The following is an 18354-nucleotide window of genomic DNA, read 5'->3' as shown; positions in this document are numbered from 1 at the left end:
AAGCTCTAGCACTGATTATAATGTGTCCCAATCAAAAATTGAGTACCGTAACAAACACTTGAACAGAACAGGAAAACATGTGAACATTTGTACTTATAATATGTATTGTGATTACAATAATACAGTAATTAAAATGTACTTATTGTGTTTACACTGTATAGGCGATGCTAGAAAGTATTGTGGTCCAGTTGTTAACAGTACACCACACTAGTTCAAAGATGGTGTCCTCTTAACAAGCAGAAATCATTTAGCGATTTAGACAATTCTGAAAATTATTACAGTCTAGTACTAATAGACTACCACCACATTATTTTAAAGGTGTTCTGCTTTACCAATAGAAATCATTTGGAGTTTTTTTTTTTTTTTTTTTTAAGAAGAAAGAATGGTTGCATGAAATGTCAAGATATCGGGATTCAAGATTGCGAAACTTTACTGTATTTATATTCTTTCTTAACTTCCATAAATAAACGATATGATATTTATTTATGTTAGGATATGCGTACTTTCTTAATTTATTATTCGTATGTCCAATTGTACGCACAAAGGACAATTATACAAAGAGAATAATATACTTAACCATGGATTTTTCTTCTAAAAATCAAAAGTTGTCTCTTTAAAAATATCAAAAAGCACACAATTTTGGGGTATACTTTAGCACAACATTCTTTTTACCTTTTGAACAATAGCAGTGTGAAAACTAGCTATAAATAAGAATCAAAAGCCATCTCACCTAATGCATTGTTGACTCCCTACTTTCTTGGCCTTTAAGTATCAGGGTCGATATGGGTATGTAAAGAACCGGTAGGCTTTGTGGTCACGAATCCGTTGATTTTGATGTCACAAAGAGAGGTGTTCGAACAGGGGTCGAAAGACCGATCGACGGTCCCGACAATATTGTAGTTACTTCTCGGGGTCACCGAGCGCTACTGGAGAAGCTTCTGGGGGCGATCGTTGGGTTGATAGTCATCTTCCGACTCTGCTGCAAAATTCTATGCTGCACATTACCCATGAAACCACAGCTAGCATGGCCTCACAAGAAATTACTAGAACCGACCAAGAAGAACGGATTGTTTGTTTGTGGGGGCCGCAGATCTCCGGTCACCGACCGGTCCTTCGGGAATTGTGGGTATAGGGAGAACAAGAATACATGCAAGTTTCCGAATATGCAAAACCCCATATCACATTTGAAGTTGTTTCAGCGTCAGAGCTCAAAACAGCCAGACACTGTTGATTGCTCTCAGCTATTTCGACACATACGTTAGCTGAGCTTGGTTTGATTCCAGTTGCGACCCATTCTTGCACTTAGGTGTAATATCTAACAGGCCCGTAGCTAGGACTGTGTTATGGGGGAAATACAGTTCAATTTGTTCCCTAACACACACACATATAAACCAAGCTCAGCTGACGCATGGGTCGAAATAGCCGAGAGCGATCAGCAATGTCTGGCTGTTTTTGTCCCTGGTACTGTAACAACTTCAAATACGACATCGGGGTTTTTGCATATTGGAAGCTATCGTGTCTGCACGTTCTCCCCGTACGCACATTGATAGAGGGGCTCGTCGGCGACCGGAGATACGCGCCCCCACAAGTAAACAAACCGTGCTTTTGGGTTACTTCTTGTCACTTCTTGTGAGGATCCTGCTGGATCTCTAAGGTTGTAACGCTAATTACAAGTCTAAATAAGTAACGACCAGCTTCTTGAGTCCACTTCTCAACTCCTGGCTCAGGGTCCTGGCAACCCTGAGAGAAGCCAAGAAGAGACGATTTGCGCAACGGAAATAATTTAGAAAACCAGGATCTTGCTCCAGGAGAATGCAGCAGGACAAAAGAGCAAATACAGCAATTACAGCAAATCTTTGATACTTATTTGTTTAGTTTAAATTACCCTATAACATATCGGACGTAATATTCCAAATGATTCTCTCAATTCCTCAGAAATATACATTTATTAACAAAGAAGTAGCTTAGTATCGTAGTCTCAGAACGACAAATTAAATGTTGTTTAACACATGAGTAATATCTTAATAGTTCCACAACTTACATCAGGCAAAAGAAAAAAATCAAATTTCAATAGCATATAGGTCGGCTTACATTTGTTCTTGTTAACATCTTTAAGTTTACAATAATTCCCTCACGGCAGACTGTAGGTTACAACTGAAGGATTCTCAAATAAACGTAAGATAACTTTGAATAAGAATTTAATACATATTCTTTCACTGTCCCTCCTTATATCATAGAATCGAAACTTTCAATCTTCCTGATAACAATAGGTCATTAATAATTTCTCAAAGCGTCAAGGTTTAAATAGACAAATACTGGTACACTTTCGACCTTGCAACAGTCATTACACCTCAAACAGGATGAATCTGGCTCTCGCCTAAGCGAGCGTCTGTCGGCAGAAGCGCAACCCATTCCTAATTTAACTCAGGTGCCACAACACCACGCAAGTGAAAAGAAAAAAAAGGGACAGAGGAATTATTATTTTCTCATCTCCGTCCGGCAGCTTCAATATATGAGCGCACTTTAACATCACTTTAATGTAAAATTAGAGGCACACCTGAATTCTTAAAAGTAACTTCTGCAGGGTAGTCATGCATACCAACTTCGGAAGAAGACTCCGAGACCAAAACTCCAGTGACGTAGTAAACCGTTAAAGCACTCGACGAGACGACGACAGCCACAGTCTATTAAGTTAGTAATCATTAACGACAATCCCTTACGGGCGGACAGGACAAAGTAGACAAACGACGTGAACGCGTAGATACATATATTTATATATGTGGAATAACCCAGTAAACGTCAATTGATTTGAATGACTGCTCAATGAGTGGTATTAATTATTAATGCTGACAATATTTGACAGAGTTGACTAAACTTGAACCGATACTTGTAATGATATTATATATATATATATATATATATATATATATATATATATATATATATATATATATATATATATATATATATAGATAGATAGATAGATAGATAGATAGATATGAGATAATAACGTCGACCTCAGTCAGTACTACCATCGACGAGACAAGAGTGGATAATCTTATCAACCTAAACGTATCATGACCATAGCGATACTTCGACTAATTTAACAGGAGTGAATAATGCTATACGACTGCCTGCTATTTCAGTGCGTATGCGACATACTATATACATAACTTACTCATTATTATAAGAGACTAGTGAATACAAAACTTTATCTACAAACGAGTACGGGAATAACTAAGATACGAAGTCATATAATACTTGATTGTAAACATCCGTTGAAACGCAGAGACAGAAAGAGAGAGATTTTATTTAATTCTATATGACCTACATAATGAGATAATGGAACTGGACAATTACGGGGCCTGGCACTAGCCACGCATCCAAGGAAAAGGTTCTCCCATCGGAATAAATTTTACTCTGACATATTGTAGTACTTAAGGTACAACGCAAAATTTAACATTCTCAAAAACATCATTTTCTGCAAACGGTTTAAATGTTCAAGATCTTACTGTTATTACGTGTGATAATATGCAACCATACGTCGTGAACTATGATTTCCAATTCCGAATCCAAATTATTGACTAATGATGCAATCACTCTTCACGAACATGTGCTTAAAGTTCACTCAATCCTGATTCAGATAATCCATAATATTCAAATGACACTATCGTTTTCACACAGTTCTATCCACCTTTCAGGAGTTCCTGGATTTTGATCTGAAATATACTATATAATTTTACCTTCAAGCAGCTACAAACTAGCCTCTCCATTCGTAGTTAATCTCAAACAAAGCAGCAATGAACCTTTTATGTCCGCTTACACCCTATTTTCTTCCGTCATCTGAAGAATAACAATTGATATTTCTTTCTGCTGGTAGTTACTCCCTTTCCACGGCACTCTAATTAATTCCATGGTTAATGAAATTTGACGGAATACTGTAAGATGCTCATGAAGTACGATGGATTTTACGCCATCCTGGTAGAATTACAGCTTCGTCCTACATATTTTTGTTGCACAGTGCACAGTATAATCACGCATCTAAACACTGCGTAGTAAACTTTTACCGCCCCTCTCTTTCTTTCCCCGTTCCACGGAAAATTCGGTGTATACCAAATAGACATGTTAATAATAATAAAATAACATGAATATAGATATATATAGGAAATATAGACGTTAAAAAGTTAAATATAATAAGAAAAGAGTAATATAATGGATGATAATCGCTAATCTAACCAGCTTTATTCCATATTTTCTCTAGCTACTGCGTATTCTTGGACTATGACTTTTCTCAACTCGTAGAAGAAAAGGGAAAGACGTTCAAGAAACGGCAGCAGCCTCATTCCTGAACTTACACTTTGATCTGAGAGAAGATCTACTAAGGAATGTTATCCCTTAAATTTTAGTGTACACAAGAATTACAATGGATAAAAGCGATATATTGTGTTTACTTCTTGATGAGATAATAATAAAATAGCAGGTTCACACCAAATAAAAGAAGCAAGGGCGAGCCAACTTATGTAACTCTACGCAAATAATGCGATTAACTAGTGATTAGCATTGAACTTGTAAAGACACTAAATAGGAGTATACTTCAAATATTAATTACAAGAAATAGCAATAAATCAACTTGTTACAAGCCTATAATATAATTATCTGTTACGGACAAGGTACGTTACAAGGTTTCGTGGGTAGTGTGCGGCATAGAATTAGGAGTTAGGAGATGAGGATACACTCTAAGATCTCCACCGGAAACATCTCCAGAGATCCAAGAAGTGACTACAACGTTGTCGGGACCGTCGATTGGTTTTTCGACTCCTGTTCAAACCTCAATTTGCGACCTCGAGACCAACGTATTCGTGATCTACAGAGCCTACTGGTTCTTTACATACTCATATCAACCCTGGTACCGGTCAAGAAAGTAAGTAGTCACTGGAGATGCCTTTTATTCCCACGATTCTCGAAATGGCCAGTGTGGAAATCGTTTTTATATTTAGTGCACTAGTAACTCACTCAATATATGAGCTAAATAGAATGCATCACTATGAGCTAAAATGTTAAATATATGTTGTATATTTATTACTTTGTGTGTTGGTGTGAATATATATATGGATATATTATGTTATGTGGATATTCCCTGGTTTGCGATAGTTTTGAAATTCATTGTGGACAATGTTGGTTGCAAGATTTTGCCCCTATTAAATTCAGCATTCCACGATTATGCTCTTTAGGGTAAATGAAAGTATAGGAGGAAACGGAAGAACACAGAAATATCCCATGGACGCGATGTTATCCTTTTCAAACTAGGCTAGAATCGAAGCGGGGATATCTCGCATCAAAGGTGATCACATACTACTAAACCACCGTGCCCATAAAAGGTTTTGCTTAGGTATGCAAACTCGTATAACCAAGTACAGGCACAAAGATATTTTACACTATCCACTATTCATACTATGATACAATGTGTTGAGTAACTTAAGGCACAATGAAAGATGGCTGCTGATGGCAGTAGTAGAAAGAAACTACTAAAATCACTTTGAAATCATATTCCCAGTGCTTGGAGAATGCAATTAATTAGTATTGTAAACAAACGCCAAATGCTTAAAGTAGTAAATAACAGACTTAGTGTGGGTTTAATTGGAAACGAACCAGTCATCATGAGACTTAGCATGTGTTTTGTAAAGGCCAACGTGACGTAGTTGATCGCTACCGCCTAACATCTTAAACAAAGGATAACGAATGCATAATTTACAAGAGGAGTTCTATACAACAAAAGGAAGCACATGACAGAGAGCAATCTGTCTTGTTGTGTTTCTAATAGGAAATCATGCGGCGTCTGGCACCATGTTTTCCTTTCTCTTGTAGGGAAGCGTAGATTTGCCTGAAATCAAGAATATAGGTACCTGTCTTCTTCGCTGAGATGGAAACCAACAAGTGTCCTGGCTATTCAAGTCGTCCTCTCTTACGTTGATGTTGCAACCGGCAAGACTTACTACTGTAGAAAGGCCTTCTTCTGTTCTGAGAGACGACCAACACGGTTCTTGGCTCCAGAATACGAATATTATTCACGATAACTCCCATTCACGATAACATCCTTCAACCTACAACCACATAACGTAATTTCTTTCTTACCCGCTGATTGGATCACCGATGGACCGTTTGTAAGTTATCCAATAAAGAGACGTATGCTACAGAACTGTCCTTTACATCCCGCACAATATTTTTGCTTTCCACAAAATTGAAACGTAGTAGATACCCCATCAAATCAAGGTGTAAAAAGAGGCAACGCTATGGAATTGAAAACATCATGTCCAAGAAAGTATTCATGATAACTTCTTTAGAGTTAGTGACACTGTGGGAAAAACCTAGCCCCACTCATATGAACCAATCTTGAAGCAGTAATTCAATGAGGGGAAGCAACCTGGATCTATTCATCCAAAGACAGTGAGCCCTGTCAAACTGGTGTTGTGTATGTGATATTCGTAGTAGCATATGACATCCACAGGGTAATTCTATCCCATTATCTTGCACATGCACATGTATATATCAGGCATACGATAAATGCAGCCGGTTACTGTAAGTAATTGTTTTATCACTTCGACCTGCAATTAGGAAAAAAAAAGCAACGGGACTTACTGATAGCGACAGAAGTCATTTCACGACAATATCATCTGTCGTACTGTCTACTAGCCTACTGCCTACTAGCGATGGAAAAAGACTATTCTAGTAGTGTTAGAGTACAATATTTCAATTAAATAGTGTATGTTTTGGAGATACGTAGCACATGTTGAACACGACGTTATACTACCAAAGTGTATCATAAGCTGAGATTGAGTTTGTGAGTATTTTATTCCACGCTGATTAACGTAAAAACACAAATAATGCAAAACTATGTTTTAATAGTGAACATGAATCTAATTAAATTAGTTTAATGGTTCAATGATTTATTTCCTTCTCAAAATGAATTATTTAATGACTGCTTCTAGTGAACAATGCAATTAACCTTTCATTAACTTATTACTTTTTCTTATGTATTTGACTCACAGAGCCGTATGGATCAACATTATCTATTTTATTATCATCCACTTAATTCTGTTCTATATTGGTCTTCTAATTTACGCAAATTACTTTGACTGTGACCCAATAATACAAAAGGTATGTAAATATTTAACATTTATGGCTTTGGTATTACTAGTTTTTTAAACGCTGCAAAATTAAATTTTTCTTATGTATATTTCGTTAACAATTCAAAATGAGTTATAATGGACTAAGTAATTAACTTGAATCTTACTTATATTGTTACCTAATTATATTGTGTACAGAAACTTGAACCAATTCTGCTTACATAACTGGAAATAACGTCCATATGTCAAATAATAATCTCACGTCTTATGGCTTATCTTTCTTATAGTTTTACGGACAAAACGATACCTAAACTTTGATTTTCTTAGTTACTTAAATTACCTATCATTGTTCTTCGGTGAAAAAAGATTCCGAATACTATTCACTTGAGCACTGGTGTTCTCTATGCTAAGTTAGTAACCCTTTCGTTACGACTGGAAAATATGTGTTCCACCAAATATCTAGTACAACCGTGGTAACTTACCGCACGTTATTGCTACGTATCGTTATTTTACTAGTTCACTAGGCAAACAGTTTGCTAAATTGAGATAACTTAAGATGGCATTTGTAGATGTCTCTATCTGTAGATGTGGATGTCTTCTACATAATTCTCTGCTTTCTAGAATTCACACTGTTCAATACAGTAGTTTTTTTCACGAATTGCCTTTGATAGGGAGACAACAAAATAGCGTAGATAAATGTTTTTCAAAGTCCTGATGACGTCAGTGACAAATCCTTGGATCATAAGGAATTTCAATACTTACGACATGAAAATATACGATTTATTGGCATTCTTAATGCAGGGCATAAGCATAGAATTGCATTGGAAAAGTGAATAAGGCGATCGTCAAAAGAAAAGAGATTCCTGGATGACTAAGATCTACTTACAAAGCTGTGCCAAATGTAGGAATGCATTTACCAACTAAAGGTGAGACAAGAAGGTGTGCAGAATATGTTAAGATGGGGACTAGAACAAAGACCATATCTACTATGTGGCAGATGGCTTTCTGCAAATATTCTTTCATACTTTATCACTGAAAGGAAATGGATGCCAATCGATGTTACAAATATTTTATATGGAACTGCTTATGAATCCACTAAAAGCCAATCATTTGTAATCACATTGCTTATGGTTTTCTGCCAATACATATAAAATGTAAATGTAAGATGATCGTTAATTTCACTACCACTGGGTCCCACAGAAAAGTACCAAAAGTACACGATGTTCCACTCCTTCTACCGTTAAAACCGAAAAGGCAGAAAGCTTTCTTACTGAATACTATTACTTTCGACTAGGTCCTTATTCAAAATAACCACTCACTAATGTTCATTCCAAGAAAAAAAAATGGTAATAAAAGGGATGGAATAGTCCCTGTTTAATACATCAGTATCCAACGAAAGTATTCGTACTAATTTTTTTGTATTTGCTGTCAACTTTGCAAGGGTTCAAATTTAAAAAAAAATCAAATATTGTAGTACTCATTTGAATTAACAATAAAATTCTTTAGTTCAAATTGAATAAAAATGTCTTCGTTAGTATAACTCACATAAAAAGGCAAGAAAATACTCTTTTGTTGTTGTTATTGCTGATGATTGTAAAATAAGTTTTTTTAAAAATTACTATTTCTTCTCTTCAGAGAGTAACAGCTCCCGACCAAATATTTCCCCTTTTCATAATGGAAACGATGAAAGATTACCCTGGATGCGCTGGACTATTCGTGGCAGGAGTTTTCAGTGCTGCGTTGAGGTAAAATATTCTAACGACAGTTTACTTGAAATGATGATAAATAACAAACAAGTAAAACGTAGGCAAAGGAAAGTTCCAGTAATTACTGTTAATAATACTAATTACGGTTAGAATATAATATATTCTTAGAATTATTTTACTAATTTTGTTGGTTTTCATACGTGGAAATATCCTTATACATATCTAAAGTCTTACAACAATTCGCAAAAGCATTAACATTACCGAACGGTTTTTGGCAAACCAATGACAACTGCTTACCATTTACCGTTTCTTTGTCAAATATCGTTCCGGTGACACAGAACTGAATCCTGTGGACACAACTTGCATTATGTTCGGATGACCTCCTCAGGAACACCGTGGAAGCGAAACCTCTGAGAAATGTTAGTGCCTTTGTAGACGAGTTAGGCATACACCTTACCATTGTTGTTCGGCGGCTTCATGTGTTCGGTAAGGTACAAAAAGTGGACTCGTGTGCGTTACATGAGTTGACACCGGCCGGCCAACAAGAATTTGCCATCTGGAGGTGTCCACGTCCCTGAGCGTAAGGAATAAAAAATCGTCAAAGTTTCCTATATGAGATTGTCAATTTTGATTAAAAATGGATGTCCTATGACGACCGTAGCCAGTTAGAATAGTCGTAGGATTCTCACTAACCTTTAGGGCGGTTTTTAAGTTCCCAAGAAGATATTTTTTGCTATATAATGATAAAAAGTTGGATCGACATATAACGTTTTTCTCCATCGAGGCCAAAAACCATAACTCTGGATCATTACAGAAACGAACTTTATAAAAATGTCACTCAACTTTGCCCATAACCAGTGCTGGATTTAGGTTTGGTGGGGCCCTAAGCTATTGAAGGCAATGGGGCTTTTTATGTGTCCAGATGAACGCAAGCACCCTATATACAAAAAAAAAAGAAACTAGTGATATTTTAAAAATTAGGTTAGTAGAAGGGGGCCCATTACTTACATTATAGGACTTACACAACAGGAAGCATTGTTGCTATATGTAGATTTTATCTTATTTACTTTAGTCTTATATTTTGGAACTGTAAATGCTTTATTTTTTGGGGGCCCCCAAGATAGTGGGACCCTAAGGTATAGCTTGTTTAGCTTATACGTAAACCCGGCACTGCCCATAACCATTCAGAAACGTTCGAAAACATTGTGTCTTCAAATATCGTTCCATTAAGACAGATACCGGCTCTTTAAGTGATTATAAAGATATGATGTGGAAAGATGGATTGAGAATAACATTGACTAAAGTTAATAGTTTTAATGATGGGTTATACACAGAGAAAAATCCGTTCTCCGGACAGCGGTATATTGTACAAATATACGGTATCCTCTTGCTTACTATAGAAATCAGTACGGAGCATACGTTATCCGTATGATACATAGGCACTGCCCTTAGATGTTACATCATGCCGTTGCTGGATGTTTTACATCTATCAGTTTTCCGTACATCACATGCATATACTTATGTTACCTTCGTCAGCTATATGTTATATACGTCCATTTGTATGTGAGATCCTGACCACCTACATTGTTTCATACGGAAAGTACGTATAGATGGAACACTTATACAGAAAGTATTATAAAACATGCGTTTTCAGTTATACGTCTGCTGTACGTTAAGTCTAAAAACTACAGGAATTACGCATGTAACCTATCTTTTTAAGTATGCCATCTACATTTTTTGTCAGTGTATAAATGGACTAGAACAAGAGGCAACGCAACTGCACCTCATAATGAAAAAATAACAATAAATAATATGGAAATAACAATACTAATGGTCGAATTGTTGAACAATACTAATTATGAGAGTAAGTTAGAAATATTAAAAGAACCGAAAACCATGTATTCGTTTAAATTGTATCAACGCATTCAAAAGGATGAAACAGACTCGTTCTTTTCGTTTGATGTAACTACAATTCGATATGCGTGATTTTGTAATTGTGACTTTCCAAACTGTTTAAGTCGACTAGACTATACGTGCTAATAAATTTGATCATTGTAAAGTGAAAAACATACATTTTAAAAATGCTCGGAATCAGGTGTTTCCTAAAGAAAATAGAAATTTAGATATTGCTAAAAATGAGTATTGTAAGATGTATTAACATTATATTGCATTTAAGAGAATAACAAGTAGAAACACAGAAATGTATTATGATCGAAATGAATTCATCAAAAATAGACCGATGCATGTAATTGATTGTAGTGGAAAAGTGAATCTGTAAATGAAAGAACACATATAAAAATTGTTGTATACTTGGTAGATGCTGTAGCTAATAATACAATTTGTTATGCGATTTTAATAAATCAGAAAGCTTATGCAATGAGTGAGAAAGTGAATGAAGAATTTTAAATAGGTTATGTTATAATGTGTTTTGTATTGATTTTTATGGATATGTTCAATAAAATAAGTTTTATAAAAATATACTTTGGCTAGCTGGGGGCTCCGACCCTAGACCCCCAGTTTTTCATCAACAGTGAATTTCGTGCATTTACTTTTAAGATTTCCTGAATTTAGCAGAGCTGTGAACTTCGCCCCTGACCCCCGTGTTTACTTGGCCTACAGCCTCGCACCTCTTAAACCCAAAATTCTACCAAACTTCAAGTTTCTTTTCGTATTTCAACTACATAAAAGATAATATTTTGTATCCAAAGAAAACGTCCATTTGAATAACATGGACATTTCTTCATATTCTCTTCAGAGCTAAAAAAATCACTTTTGGCAATTTTCCTGTGGGTTAGTACCGGAAGGCTAGAACCATGCCAAATTTCATTATTCTAATTCTGCCGGAAGTGCCTAAACATTTTGAGGTGTAGATGTCCCATATAAATAACATGGGAACGGTTTTTCAGTTTCCCATAAAACCACTCTAAACTTGGAAGATTTAATTTTGGCTGATTTACTTGGATAACGCTAACATAAACGTTACAGGCATACCGAATTTCAAGCTTTTATTCCAATTTAAAGTACCTAAAATATGAGATTAGATTAAAAGCATGTCCATTTAAATAACGTGGGGAATTTCTTCATTGCTCCTTTAGACCTCTAAAAATGAAAAATATTTATTTCTGGCAAATTTTCTGTGCGTTAGTCTCGGAAAGCTACAATCATGCCATATTTCAACTCATCATCATGCCATGTTCCCACGTCAACCGGAAGTACCCTTTTGTCAGTTCATGTAGTTTTATATAGAGTTAGGATTAGGATGTAATAAATTTACTATGTAGTAAACAATGATGTAACAATTCAACAAGAAAAACTATACTAAAGTCTTAAGAATTGTTAATTTACAAGGTCTAAAGAAAGGCAAACCATATGAGATAACCTTATGGAAATTGATTCAATTGAAATATACTGTTGAAAGAGTATTAGCCCGTTTATATGGAAGGTATAAAATACTATTACCGCAGAGATACAATGAAAATACAGAACAAGTGCTACAAGACATAAAGAGAAAGAAATTGTTTATGCGTTATGACTGCTTAAAGGACCACTCTAATCGGTATGTAAGCACCAACTTTTCTTTAAAAATGAACATATAAGATGAATTTTAAGACGCTTCAAGGAAAAAAGCGAATTGTTAGTAGGGAACCTCAAAGCAAATTTATTCTTACTAACTTTTTCAATGTTATTTTGAAAGATGTTCAAAACAACACACAACTAATATTTAAAATTAATGGACATTTGTACAGATTAAATTATCTCCAGTGATCTGACTTTTAAAATCATTATTTCCAATTGCAAACAACGTTAGTAGAATATTCCACTACCAATATATTCACTTATAATTATTATATAATTATTTAAAAGTAGGGATGTTCTTTACAGTTAAAAGCCATAAAAACTAAAATATTTGAGTAGAAATTAGTGTATTTTTAGATACATGTATAACTTCTTAATAATGAGTATGTGTAGTGTAGTTTGACATAATTTTTTTATAATTAAATGTAATTATATGTAGTGTAATTTTACGTATAAGTTCTTTATGAGAATGTAATTATGTGTTCTATAATTTTAAATGTAATCGGATTATATGTCCAAAAAAATCTATGCGCTGTTTAGCATTAAAACTAACGTCCTTAAATGACAAAATTGAGAATTTTTGTATACAAAATATTTAATCAGAAATCTTATAATCATTCATAATTTAATCTAATTTAGCAATACACAATATAGCGCAGTATCTTTTGTAAAAGGGGAAAAAGAGGCAAAATAATTGTGTTAAAAAATTTGTATATAAAATTGGACTGTAATGGGTTGGAAAACTTTGTCCTCGTGCCCCTACGTTTGATATCTCAACGACTGTGTAAGGAAGAATTACTAAAACGTTAAAAACTAAGGTTTTTCGTTTTCTCCCAAACTTTGCGATATTTCCCTGGTCTTGGGATAGGAAGGTAAAAATCCATTTTTTTTTAAATTTCTGGTCCTTTTACGATCCTTTGTAACACTAATCGTGCTACTACACTAATGGTATAAATAACACTGTGCAACAAATGTTCAACTTTTTTCTCTTTCCTGAAAAAGAATGATTGCTATAGAACTTTTTACGTTGATTAGAGTGATATAATTGGAATTTCTGTATCAGTCTCTAATTCTGAGAAATAGCCGATTAAAGTTTTAACATATATGATTAATATGTGAGCTTAAACATTACAGAGCTCGTAAAGACTGCCTAAATTTTCAAGGAACAGTATAAAATTTAGAGGACACTTTGCATATTCAAATTCCCACTAATGCCTGACCGTGAGTGCCTCAAGGGAACATTTGCCCCCTCGCTTGTCATTTAGAAAAACTGGTTTTATGCAATTGCGTCTACAGTTTGAACGATTTTGTGACAAAATTTTGTATTTTTCAGGGGTTTGTTCCCTTTGGAAAGATCTTATGGGCATCCATGCGCCTGAGATTTTTTTGACTATTGGGGAGAGTAGATTCATCCATGCACATCATAGTTACATCATAATGGGTCAAAGACCTAAACGTAAATATAAACATTAACTTAAAATGTACATAAAATATATATTGAAACACAACATACAGAAGTGAAATAAAATAAGAATACTGTACTGCCTCACAAAATGTTCTTAACGGCATTACCTTTTGTACGTACTTTCATGTTCTCTGTTACTAAAACAAAATAAGAAAGCTGTCTTGTATCACAAACTGATAAACGTTCTTATCGGCGTTTCTTTTTTACGTACCCTCATGTGCTCTTTGCACAATCCAACAATAGTCAGCTAGCATAGAGAGCTCCACACATTTCCCCGAGTACTTTTCTTCCAACATACGAATTCTTTTATGAAATCTTTTACCGTGTTGATCTGATACTGCACCTAAGTTCTGAGGAAAGAAGTCCAAGTGGCTCTGGAGGAAATGAAGTTTCAAAGACAGATTGCAACTCATTTTTTTTTGTAAACTCAGTATCAGTTTTTCAACAATTTGGGCATATTGTTCAGATTTTCTGTTTCGCAGAAAATAATTTACTACATTCGTCAGCGCAACCCACGCTCTTTTCTGGTTTTTGTTCAGGGTTTCGTCGAATTGTGGATCTTTCATCACTTTTCTTATTTCTAGTCCAACGAATCTCCCTTCCTTAAGTATTGCATCTGTGATGTGGAGAAATAGTGCGTTCAGGTAACGGAAGCCACCATCCTCTTTATTTAGAGGGTTGACGAAAATCTGTATTAATCCTAACTCTGTAATGGAGGGAAGTACACATTCTGCGGTTTGACAAGAGGTTCATAACTAAAACTTTTGTCTGGTAGTCAAAAACTTCCTTGAAGGTCATTATTTTACGTTGCAGTATTGATTGCCCTGCTGTCCTGTTTGTACAAAAAAAAAAAAAAAAAAAAACAATATTTCGTATACCCCGATTCCATCCTTAAAAGCAGGCCAAGAACTTTAAAATCCTTACAATTGTGCCATAGATGTTCCGAGCACCGGTACTCAAGATTTTCAAGTAAGCTTCATATTTCCGTGTTTCTTTCATTCCTACAGCATAATCAACCGGAATAGCAAGGTGGCTATTTCCATTGTGTAATAACACGGCTTTTACACTGAATTTGGAAGAATCAATAGATAACCGCCAGTTATTCATATAATAATCAACATTCAATTCAGACATGAGTCCGCAAACATCTGCATAGAACACCAAACCTTCGTGGGAATCGAAAAACTTCATTAGTTCACATTCGCGAAAGTGATACGTAGTTACTTTTGTGTTCTCCTCTAAAAGGTTCCACTCTTGTAGTCTCTAAGCTAGTAGTTCAGCCTGGCACTTGTACAAGTGCAAATCCCTAACAAGATCATTTAATTTACTTTCAGATATTAACTGCGGCTCCGACAATTTTTCAGTATAGATAGGATCTTTCTCTTCAATTTCAGAATCACGATCTACGGAAGTTGCATATTCATCAGAATCACCCAACGACCACTTTCTCGGTGGAACATGCATTGATAACGATTGACTTATTGGTATTTTGAGGTTATTCCAGTTACGTTTGTTAAACAAAAATAACTGTTTCACGTGTGGTCTTTCGACTCATGCCACTCCACTGTCACGGCAAATGGCATTGCTTTGTGTTCCATTTAACCACCCCCGAAGATTTACTGCACAAGATTTACAACTCACATGTGGAGCCCATGTTTATCCTGATCCCCGAATTTGCACTCAAATTGCAATTCATAAGCTTTTTTCACAATCTTCTTTTATCTGTGTAATATAGGATTTAACTGTCACTCTTCCACATATGTAACAGAATCTGTTAGGGTTATTCAAGCAATTTCCCGACAAGACTCACTGCACACAATACTCACACAAGTACTTTGTAGAATTTAAAAAATCTAAGTGTAATATCCAGCAACACACCTTTATCTTTGTCCAAGAAGTTCAACTGTCAACAATAAGAGCTGTAAATTTCCAGTGCATAACCTCTCAACCCTTCCACCTGCATGAAAATCACATATAAGGAAGTCAAAGCCGTGAACCATAGTTCTATTGATAAAGACTTTTATACAGTGTTGCAACTATACAGCAGAAAGTGTTGTCAGCTCGAGAAGAGAAAATTTATTATTAAAAATTCTCCCTTTCCCCAATTTTGGGAAAATGGAGGCTGATACAGATGAAAGACTTGTGATTTTAAGATCCTGGCACGAAATACGACTACAATCAGTGAATAACTTGCAGGAAAGAAAACCACTGCAACACAGTGTAATTTTCATCGAACTAAATTAGAATGCTCTCGTATAAATAATACAGATTTAATGTAATGAGTTTCAACTACATTGTGTGTTCAAGATGTTAGCAAAAGTATTTATCTATTTGTCTAAATTTAAAACAAACGTTTACAATACAAAAATGAAATTAAATGCAAAACTCATTTTCATGGAGTCATTACTGGCTCTCAAACTAGGGCAATTGTCTCCATAATATATACCTATGCCGAGATAGTTGACATCTGATTGATTTGCTTAAGAAACCCTACCACTCATTTATGAACACCTTATATGTTATGCAATGGAATAATGAGTAAAAAGCTTCCATATTTTTGCTTTATCGTAATTCATTGTTCCAAATTTTTGCAGTACCGTATCAACTGGTTTGAATGCCTTGGCAACTGTAACAGCGAGAGATTTCATTTTGGGATGTTTGGGCAAGAAGCTCGAAGACAAAACGGAAGCGTCTTTAATAAAGGGAATTGCAGTTGTATATGGAATAATGATACTGGCTCTCGCATTCCTTATGCAGCATCTTGGAACTGTACTTCAGGTTAGAATAACTTTAGAATACTTTAAAGTATTGGTTTTTAACCAATGTGTTAAGTTCCAAGGCAAAGTGATAATGAAGGTAAGAAATGAAAGTAATAAAACTCAATATGAATTGGAACAAGAAAAATATTCTAAAAATGGTGTTTTGAGAGATTTTCAAGAAAGGATAATAGTTGTAAGATCTACAGCAATATTGCAAACACGGACATTAATGTACTGCGGGTACACTCAAAAACTAAGACTGTGTTCTGACAAAGTTTAAGAACCACTGCTTTAACCCTTTCACTGTGGAAGGCGACGGAAAAAAATTCCCTAACCTGCGAATGTCGATTCACTAGTTAACAAAGGTTTTGTTACATAAAAGGAAATACCTGTTCTTAAAGGAACTTTTTGCGCTGAATTCGAATATGCACTCGGTTTTTCTCCATCACGTACGATTTTCCCGTAACAGAGGGATTTTCGGGAAAATCCCTCAAAAATTTCCCTTTTCGTTTATTTTACACCCCAAGATCTTGTCCCCTTGCATATACTAACATAGAAATTATATCTAAGTATACTTTGATTCATATTTAACAAACCCTCCAAGTTTCGTAATAATCGCTTTATTCTTTCTAGAGAAATAAATATGTTTGTATGTATACTGTGTGTACTGTTTATTGCACCTTATAGTAATGCTTTCAGATCTCTTAAGTTGAGGTAAAACGTTTTGCTTTATTACCACAAACACATATATAAAATATAATATAATATAATTTACAAGTGTGACAATTTACAATAAACAATAATACAAATGTACCAAAAGGTCATGAAAAGACAATCAAAACTATCACAATATATGAAACTTCCATTGGGTTACAAAAACGTACACTACTTCCTTCTTTTGTAAGAAATGTTGCATTCTCTAACAAGACCCCAACAATAGTCCCCCATCATTGAAGGATCCCATCGTCCCTGGTACCTTTTCTCCATTGCCATTATATCTTGGTGGAATCTTTCCCCCTGTTCGTCGCTGAGAGCACCTAGGTTAGCATGAAAGAAGCTGAGGTGGGAGTGCAAAAAGTGGATTTTTAAAGACATCCTACAACCCAACTCTTTGTATTTCTGTATCATGTCCTGTACGATTTCTGTGTAACTCTCAGCTTTGTTATTGCCCAGAAAGTTGCGCACAACACACTTAAATGCTGTCCAGGCAGCTAGCTCAGCACTGTTTAATTTGCTGTCAAAGCTATCATCAAGCATTAATTTCCTAATTTGGGGATCAATAAACACTCCCGCTGAAATCTTAGCATCACTCAGGTTAGGGAATTTATCTCGCAAATACTTGAAACCTTCACCAGATGTGTCCATGGCTTTAACAAAGTTTTTCATAAGTCCTAACTTGATATGAAGTGGCGGTAGTAATATCTTATTAGGATCTACCAAAGGAGCGTATTTGACGTTGCATTCTCCAGGTACGTAATTCACTCTAGGTTCCCATTCCTTCACTTCATAATGTTTGTCATCAGCTCGGCTATCCCAGAAACATAAAAAACATTGGTACTTCGTGTAACCGCACTGCAGTCCTAATAAAATACCAACTAACTTGAGATCACAACATATTTGCTAACAATGGTCCCTGTAATTTATAAGATTTAGCAAAGTTGACATGGTGTCATAGGATTCCTTAATCTTCACTGAGTGCGCAAGTGGTATAGAAGGTTTTTTAT

General features: G+C 35.2%; 1 protein-coding gene across 1 annotated transcript in view; it reads left to right on the top strand.

Annotated features, from left to right (window-relative positions):
- Window positions 1-18354, top strand: part of LOC145675083 (sodium-coupled monocarboxylate transporter 2-like) — an 80770-nt gene that overhangs the window by 35209 nt on the left and 27207 nt on the right. The window contains exons 6-8 of the mRNA XM_081745452.1: window positions 7047-7155; window positions 8760-8869; window positions 16466-16649. Of these exons, the coding sequence (XP_081601578.1) occupies window positions 7047-7155; window positions 8760-8869; window positions 16466-16649 (403 nt within the window). The remainder of the gene's footprint in view (window positions 1-7046; window positions 7156-8759; window positions 8870-16465; window positions 16650-18354) is intronic.

The sequence above is a fragment of the Thermobia domestica genome, chromosome 18 (assembly GCF_964235325.1).
Source record: "Thermobia domestica chromosome 18, izTheDome1.hap1.1, whole genome shotgun sequence".
NCBI lineage: Eukaryota > Metazoa > Arthropoda > Insecta > Zygentoma > Lepismatidae > Thermobia > Thermobia domestica.
Note: the sequence above shows the minus strand (reverse complement) of the source record. Positions and strands in the feature narration are given on the sequence as shown.